Raw genomic sequence first — 7,450 nt, 5'->3', positions numbered from 1 at the left:
CAAACGTTATTATATTCTGAGAAGTAAATTTTAGAACGTAATCCCGAAAGCAGTTGCTGGACATTTCTCGTCACGGAATAAAGGCCATCACACACAAAATTGCATAGCTGCATATGCATAGCATGAGACCATATGAACCAATGAGCATCGAGTATTAAATCGCCATATTGACTTACATAACATAATACTCGATGCTCATTGGTCCATATAGTCTTATGTTATGCATATGCAGCTATGCAATTTTGTGTGGATAGCCTTTAATCCTATTTATCTATTTATGTATTTCGTTTGCCTATGTGTGTGATATTATAATGATGCAAAAATGTTAGGCAATATTAGAAATGGTTTTTCTCTCTTATCGCGAGATAAAAATATATTATTTAAAAGGTAATTAAAAGTGGAAAAAAGTATTTTAGTTTTACTATATCCTATATTTCGAGTATATATATATTTACTTAGACAAGGTTATAGTGTCTTAAAAATTTCACAAATTCTTATTAATATTATTTTTTTATTAAAAATAAATATTGAAATATATATTTTGAACCAAACTATATAAAATCCCAAGATAAATTGAACTCTATATTAAATAATTTATAGTACAACTGTCTGATAATCATGATCATTTTTATTACAGAAACAATTTATCACAAGTAATATTTAATATTAGAAATAAACAAAGTACAGTATCTACTAAAGATCAATATAGAGCGACAGAAACTGATAATGATGATGTCAGCGATGAACCTATTAAATTCTCTTCTACAAAAGCTGCCTCTATGAGAATAAACGAATATCGTAAACCGTACGAATATGAAGAACCATGGTATCAAGTATATAGCATAGTGTTCAGCTTGTCTGCTTTTCTAATATATTTCTGTATCTTAAGAGAGGAAAATGACATCGATTCGATGCTCTACAATGATTTGGAAGATACACTAAGAAAAATCGAAAAATCAACACAAAAAGAGGCTAAATCATGATAGTTTTAAGTATATTACCTTAGCTTATTTTATGTAATATTGTCCTTGTTATATGTAATAAAATAATTATTTGTTCTTCATAATTTAATATCTTTTTTCTATAACAGATACAATAGATGTTACAACAGATACAATAAATGCTAATTATTTTATTATATAATAATTTCAATATTATATATATTTTCTGTACAAGATATTAGAAAAAAACATGTTAAAAATATATTTTTTTATATATACATTACATGTATACACATATATATGTATGTGTGTATAATGTATATATAAAAAAAAGTTTATTAATTTTTAATTATATATGTATGTACAAATTGAAAATTAATTTATTTTTCATATAATTAATTCTATAACAATTGACCCCATATAATATTATTTAATATTGTGCACCATTCAATGGATGGATGGCGAATAATTGTATCTGCGATACATTTCCTCCATGTAAGTCTCCAAGGTGCAACAACCATAGTCATTGATAATATCGTTAATCCCTCTGTGCAGTGAGAATGCAATCTGATATCAACAGTGCCTATGGGAGGAATTATTATTATTATTTATAATATTCTATTCATGTGACAGATGGCAAAGAATTATTTTTATCTTTCCATGATGTAATATATGATATTATTACTACCAGTACTTACTACAGGTACTATAAGATTGCAACAACCACTTCCAGAAAGTATAAACAGGCATAATTTGTAGATAAAATTTCAATCTAGTCAAAAAACCACCAAACCCGATCGATATTAGTCTGAGCTATAAAGAGTATAAATAATATTGTAATTGCCTTGAAATAGTATGCTAAAAAAGTTAAAATCAAAACAAACATCTTACTAGTGTAAATACAGTATAATATACCCATGTTGTTGGCATTAAGAATAAAAGAATGGTAAATGACAGTGTCCCAACAAACAATTGATCTGTTTGATATTGACAAGAATCTACCCTTTCACGTAAAGGATTTTTCTTTTTCCCGAGAAGAAGTCTAAAGAGAGCTGTAATTCCTTTTAACTGCATATTGAAAAGCCTGTAATAAACTTGGCTATTTAATTATTTGAGATGAAATATTTGACATGAATTTTATTAAATATTTGAAAAAGTATATATACCTTGCTACATAAACATAGATACAGTATGTATGAAAACTAGCGAGAGCTAGAAGGTCCGCAATAATAGATATTTGAAATGTGACGCCCAATCTTCCAAATAATAGCAATATTTTGAATGCAAAATCTAGAAATGGCTTTAAAAATGTCAGAAAGGTCCACCAGAGTTGTATGTGATACAAGAAAAACTTTCCCATGCAATTATTTAGAGCATGATTAAGTTTCAGGCCAGCTGGTACACCCATTAACCAATTAATTAGATCCTTTAAAGTATCTACAACTTTCTGTGTTAAAGAAAAATTTTGATTAAAATTGTATGGTAGAGAGAGAGAGAGAGAGAGAGAAAGAAATGGAAGTAAAATGTTTAATTCAATTTTATTTTTAATAATATAAATTATTTTGTTGGTGTACATCTTTAGGTACTTCTTCAAATTTACCTCTGCATTGTTTAGAAGCAACTGTGATGGTTGATCCTCAATATAATATTGCAATAATCGTAACACAAAGATCCCCAGTGCTATATCTACCACAATTGCCGATGCATAATTTGCTGTTTTAAGCTTAAAATTTTTGTCGTGTAAAATTGTGATTAGCATCCACTTAATATTTTCCAACCAGTTATAGACATGCAAGCCAAGAGAAGAGTACTTTAAAACTGGCAATAATTTTTTTGTTATCGTAGACAGCCATAAAACAGGATATAAATAAAAGAATATGTGATAAGTCAACAGAGTTTCCCAGATGCAAATAAATTTAGATTTGCTCTTCAGCTCATCTTTCATGCTTTGTATTAGCTTCATTAGTTCATAAAAATGATCGCCTGATACAGCTCTGCTCTCAAACAATTCTGTTTCTTGTAATGCTTTGTGATTATACAAAATAATTGTTGCACGTATCGTTGATAAATCTATTCTTTTATTATCGAGAACAATATTTGCCAAATGATACTCGTCCTGTCTATTCTCAGAACACTTTGTTGTAACGTGTACCCAGTCTGAATGCTTATAGTCTAAAAATTCTTTGGTTTCATCGTTCATAGAGCAATATCCAATAGTGTCTAATGTACTTTTAGTTAATTCTGAAGAGCCTAGCTTAGATAAATTAATAATATAAAATTTTTTCAAGTCACTGTGTTTATCCTGTACCACTTTACCAAACATATTTCCAGATTGTTTGATACACAATCCTTGTGGGATAAAAATTAACAAATTGTTTATCATTTTATATTCGGGTACTCTCTTCTACATATAATTACCTGAATATCTTAACACATTGTATTGTACAAACAAATATTTCTAATTAATTAAATAAAAAAGTAATTAATTATTAATAATGAACAAGAAATTATGTCTTTCTCATCAATGGAAGAAACGAAATACAGCACCAATAATTTTCAATGCAGTCAATTTATTTCTTTTTTTTTAACAACAAACACTTTGATCTCGTCAGCTGTTTGTGAATATTTAATCTAACCTAACCCAACTTTACCTAACTTGATCTCAATTTTTTTGTAGTGACTGACAGGGATGAACAACCACATGGTATATTAATATAAATTAAATAATATTAATTTACTATAAAATATGGACACAAAGATGAAATTTAATGTAAAAAAGGAAGAGATTGATGGTAAGTTTTTAGCGACATAACTTACTTATTTAAATTCATTTTGCTTGTGCAAATATTAATAATGGTTGAAAAAAATTATTGTATTATGTTTTGAGGAATATTAGAATATTGAGGTTACCCTAAGTAATAATATGTGAGTTTTATACATAATAAATTAAAATAGTGTTTTTGGTATCTATAAACAAGTAAAAATAAAATACTGTTTAAATATATAATAATATTTCTTAAAATGTCAATAATTTTTTTTTTATTTTTATCATAGATAAAATATACTATTTGATCATCTGTTTTAAAAATAATATTTATATGTAACATGTAATAATACTATATAATAATTTTTCACAGATGATGACAAAGTATTTCAGGAGAATGTTATGCAAAAGAAACAAATAAAAAAGAGAAAGAGAAAATCCACAGTGCAAGAAATTGAGGGTTCAATAAAACAACTGAAACAAGTTAGGTAAAAAGTTTCAAAATTTTATCACTGTGTATACATATATATCAAAGAATTATTTTTTAAAATTATTTCTTATTACACAAAATATTTTAATGTAACAAATATATTAAATTATAAATTTTTTTACTTTTCCATATAGAATAAGAAATAGCAATACAAAAATATGTAATTGGTAATGATTGACAAATTTTATAAAAAAACTTTTTTTATTAGCAATGTTCCTGCTGATACGATTACCCTAAAAAAAGAAGATACTAATGAGAATGCAAAGATTCCAAAAAAGCCATCGAAAAGGCAATTGAAAAGAGAAAGAGCTATCCAAGCGGCTATTCAAAAAAAGGAAAGTAGTAGAATAAATACCATGCAGAAGGCCTTGAATTATATATCTATGGTAAGTTGCAGAACCGTTTGTTAAAATTTTTAATTCTTAAAAGATATATTTTGCAATATATTTATACAGATAAGATAAGATAAATGTGCTCATTTTTTCTTGTATGTATAAATAATCTCAAACATTTTGGTGATATATTTAGTGTTTCGAAATTTATTGCATTTTTGCAGTGGAAACATTCTAGAAGTGAATGGAAATTCGAGAAGCTTAAGCAGATTTGGTTAATGGATAATTTGTTGGATGAAAACTCCATTCCTGATACAATTTTTTCTCTTGTTCTTGAATACTTTGAAGGTTGCAAAGGCACGGCACGTAAAGTATTGGTACAAAAGGGAATGGAAGTTATAAAAAAAGCTGAAGAAAATGATGAAGAAATAAAAAACGATATTATAGAGTCAACTGCTTATAAGCGAGCAAGGCAACTTTTGCAAGTTTTGCCAACTGACAAGTAATTTTAAGTCTAAACAAATTTTATTAATAAAAGAGTGTTAAAAAAACAGTTTGTCTATATCAAATCTGGGTGAAATTTAATAAGGGCAGATCTTTGTAAGGAAAAGATTTTTCTTTATTATTAGCAATATCGTTCTTTGGCCAATTTAGACATTAAAAATTAAGTTTGTCGAATCATGCACACACGTAACTTATATGCACGGTACATTTATAGAACTTACTTAGCACAATTTGTAAAATGGGATTGAATAATTATAATTTAATTTTTAATTAATAGTTTTATTTGACAATCTATTGTATAAATATGTGTATATTTGAAAATTACAATCTATAATATTTTACTAATCAAAATCTTTTAAATTTGCACATGTATTGAAAGATACATCTATTTATATATTATTTACTCAAAAACTAAAGAAAATTCACTATACATATGGTTGTAAAATGCAAAGCATATTATATAGAAATTATCTGTACAAGAATTAATAAACTGCAACCATTTTAAAAGTGTTTTACATAATTTTTAGCTGTATTACTCTGCATATTTGTTAACAAATTGTCTAAGTTTATCAGTATCTTGAAGACCAACAATTCTTTCTAAAACTTTTCCATCCTTCATAGCAATGAGTACAGGTACTGATCCTACCTAAAAATTTATATATAATTGAATGAACAATTCAATGCATTGTTTTTTAAGTCCCTTACTGATGTCATATTGAATTACAACTTCAAAAAATCATATCAATTTTTTTCTTGCAAATTATATTGAAGTAAATTCTTTTAATTGTTATTATTCATAGTTAAAATTTATTGCTATTTATTAATTGATGAATCAAGAGAAGTCTTTAATATATTTTACCAATTCATATCATTAACAAGTAATCATATAAAAAAAAAATTTATTTTTTCAATATCATAATTCAATATCACTGCAGTGAGGATACAGGAATCTTAACAATAGATTTCATCAAAGTTAAAAAGTCATGAAAAAAAGTGCTTAATTAATTCTACAATTTTATGTAAGAAAGAGTAAGCATATTATGAACCTATGATTTTGAAATTGATTTCAATGAAATTTAATTAATATCTAATTTTACATGATTGTTGTAAAAACACTTACATGATAATCAAGAGCGAGATCTGTGTTTTCATCAATATCAACTTTAGCTAATAATATTTTTCCTTGTTTTTCGGCAACAACTGTTTCTATTCTCGGAGTTAACATACGACATGGATTACACCATCTGAAATAACAATAAATAATTACAAAAACAAGAAATTATAATGTTTCATAAGTCAGTGTTTCTTAGTCTCATTAATTATAATTAATGAATAATTATTTTGTTTTTTTAACAAATATTGTTTGCAACTAAAAATTACTATATTTTTTTTGCAATTAAATAAGAATATGCAGTATTTTAATAATTAGAATACTATATAATGCTTACGTTGCAAAAAAATCTACAATGACAGGTACTTTGGAGTTTTTTACACGTTCATTAAAATCCTTGGGGTCCTGAACTTTAAATGTAGCAGATACCACTTGCTCTTGTTTAGGAACAGTGGTATATGTCTTGGTACCCAAGACATTACGAACAACTTGAATTCTTAGACGCTGCATTTTCCTTGTTTACTGTTGATAATTCCAAGATAAATAAATACACAATACCATAAATTTTTAAATTTAATTTTTTCTATATTAGTTATCTATATTAGCAGTTAGCATTATGTTTATATATTTATAAATGTACACTTTTAGATTTCATTTAAATAAATGATATTTTATACAGCTAAAATGAAATTCCGTTATTTAAAAAATTTATGCTATGACTAGTAATTATTTTCTCATTTGCTATTTTATATATATATATATATATATATATATATATATATATATATATATATATATATATATATATATATATATATATATATACAATTGCGCATTTTTTTGGAGAGATGACGAAAAATACATGTATATTTGTATAATGACCAAAAATCGATACGCAATCGTATTTAAACTCTGTTATTACATTAATTGATATATTATTACGCTAATTTATTGATACACGTATCTCCTCACTTGTCTATACGTTGTCAAAAAAAATCTCTCTTGGAAATGTAAAAACGACTTTCAACGCCACCTGACTTTCTGACGTCCATGGGTAGAATTTTAGTGTCCCTAGAACGTCTAGGGATATTTCGTATTCAAAGAGCCTGGGTGGCACCTGATTGATCACGTCGCTAATTGGCCAATTCAAAATAGGACTCTCTGATTGATCAATCGTTACTGGTTACCCTAGATACAGATCGATATAGGCCGTGTTCCGAAATTACTGCCAGTACTGCAAATTCTATAGTGCACGTTACGTATATCATATATTTTCAGTGCTGGCAGTAAACTGGCAGCAATTTCTGA

General features: G+C 26.6%; 4 protein-coding genes across 8 annotated transcripts; 2 read left to right on the top strand and 2 right to left on the bottom strand.

Moving 5' to 3' along the window:
- Positions 1-242: 242 nt before the first annotated feature.
- On the top strand, positions 243-1,066 carry LOC145968189 (uncharacterized). Its single transcript, XM_083093504.1, has 2 exons — positions 243-387; positions 638-1,066. The coding sequence occupies exons 1-2, from the start codon at positions 323-325 to the stop codon at positions 981-983; spliced, it is 411 nt and encodes a 136-aa protein (XP_082949630.1). The 5' UTR covers positions 243-322; the 3' UTR covers positions 984-1,066.
- Positions 1,067-1,303: 237 nt separating this feature from the next.
- On the bottom strand, positions 1,304-3,590 carry Pig-q (phosphatidylinositol glycan anchor biosynthesis class Q). Of its 3 annotated transcripts, XM_083093498.1 has the most exons (6): positions 3,360-3,590; positions 2,542-3,290; positions 2,108-2,388; positions 1,833-2,040; positions 1,640-1,754; positions 1,304-1,524 (listed from the first exon to the last, which is right to left on the bottom strand). In XM_083093498.1, exons 2-6 carry the CDS (start codon positions 3,262-3,264, stop codon positions 1,343-1,345), a joined length of 1,509 nt encoding a protein of 502 aa, XP_082949624.1. In that variant the 5' UTR covers positions 3,265-3,290; positions 3,360-3,590; the 3' UTR covers positions 1,304-1,342. The 3 variants fall into 3 exon arrangements, with proteins under 3 accessions (XP_082949624.1, XP_082949622.1, XP_082949623.1); XM_083093496.1 differs by having other exon boundaries at positions 2,542-3,590; XM_083093497.1 differs by having other exon boundaries at positions 1,833-2,025; positions 2,542-3,590.
- LOC145968187 (uncharacterized) lies at positions 3,580-5,538 on the top strand. The gene is made up of 4 exons (XM_083093499.1): positions 3,580-3,733; positions 4,079-4,193; positions 4,404-4,581; positions 4,752-5,538. The coding sequence occupies exons 1-4, from the start codon at positions 3,688-3,690 to the stop codon at positions 5,031-5,033; spliced, it is 621 nt and encodes a 206-aa protein (XP_082949625.1). The 5' UTR covers positions 3,580-3,687; the 3' UTR covers positions 5,034-5,538.
- LOC145968188 (thioredoxin, mitochondrial) lies at positions 5,290-7,208 on the bottom strand. 3 transcript variants are annotated; one of them, XM_083093500.1, is made up of 4 exons: positions 7,115-7,208; positions 6,480-6,664; positions 6,152-6,275; positions 5,290-5,677 (listed from the first exon to the last, which is right to left on the bottom strand). In XM_083093500.1, the coding sequence occupies exons 2-4, from the start codon at positions 6,650-6,652 to the stop codon at positions 5,564-5,566; spliced, it is 411 nt and encodes a 136-aa protein (XP_082949626.1). In that variant the 5' UTR covers positions 6,653-6,664; positions 7,115-7,208; the 3' UTR covers positions 5,290-5,563. The 3 variants fall into 3 exon arrangements, with proteins under 3 accessions (XP_082949626.1, XP_082949627.1, XP_082949629.1); XM_083093501.1 differs by having other exon boundaries at positions 7,085-7,201; XM_083093503.1 differs by lacking the exon at positions 7,115-7,208 and adding an exon at positions 7,065-7,089.
- Positions 7,209-7,450: the final 242 nt, after the last annotated feature.

Source organism: Camponotus vicinus, unplaced genomic scaffold (genome assembly GCF_025532165.1).
Source record: "Camponotus vicinus isolate PSW18456_S1 unplaced genomic scaffold, iyCamVici1.0 SCAF_3, whole genome shotgun sequence".
NCBI lineage: Eukaryota > Metazoa > Arthropoda > Insecta > Hymenoptera > Formicidae > Camponotus > Camponotus vicinus.
Note: the sequence above shows the minus strand (reverse complement) of the source record. Positions and strands in the feature narration are given on the sequence as shown.

Coding starts and splice junctions, on each gene's coding strand:
- LOC145968189 (XM_083093504.1), top strand. CDS start 323: ATGTTAGGCAATATTAGAAATGGTTTTTCTCTCTTATCGCGAGATAAA. Junction 388..637: donor AAAAATATATTATTTAAAAG/GTAATTAAAAGT, acceptor TTTTTATTACAG/AAACAATTTATCACAAGTAA.
- Pig-q (XM_083093496.1), bottom strand. CDS start 3,324: ATGATAAACAATTTGTTAATTTTTATCCCACAAGGATTGTGTATCAAA. Junction 2,041..2,107: donor ATCTATGTTTATGTAGCAAG/GTATATATACTT, acceptor ATAATTAAATAG/CCAAGTTTATTACAGGCTTT. Junction 1,525..1,639: donor GCAATCTTATAGTACCTGTA/GTAAGTACTGGT, acceptor TTCCTCCCATAG/GCACTGTTGATATCAGATTG.
- LOC145968187 (XM_083093499.1), top strand. CDS start 3,688: ATGGACACAAAGATGAAATTTAATGTAAAAAAGGAAGAGATTGATG. Junction 3,734..4,078: donor AAAAAAGGAAGAGATTGATG/GTAAGTTTTTAG, acceptor AATTTTTCACAG/ATGATGACAAAGTATTTCAG. Junction 4,582..4,751: donor CCTTGAATTATATATCTATG/GTAAGTTGCAGA, acceptor GCATTTTTGCAG/TGGAAACATTCTAGAAGTGA.
- LOC145968188 (XM_083093500.1), bottom strand. CDS start 6,652: ATGCAGCGTCTAAGAATTCAAGTTGTTCGTAATGTCTTGGGTACCAAG. Junction 6,276..6,479: donor ATTGTAGATTTTTTTGCAAC/GTAAGCATTATA, acceptor TTGTTATTTCAG/ATGGTGTAATCCATGTCGTA. Junction 5,678..6,151: donor ATCTCGCTCTTGATTATCAT/GTAAGTGTTTTT, acceptor ATAAATTTTTAG/GTAGGATCAGTACCTGTACT.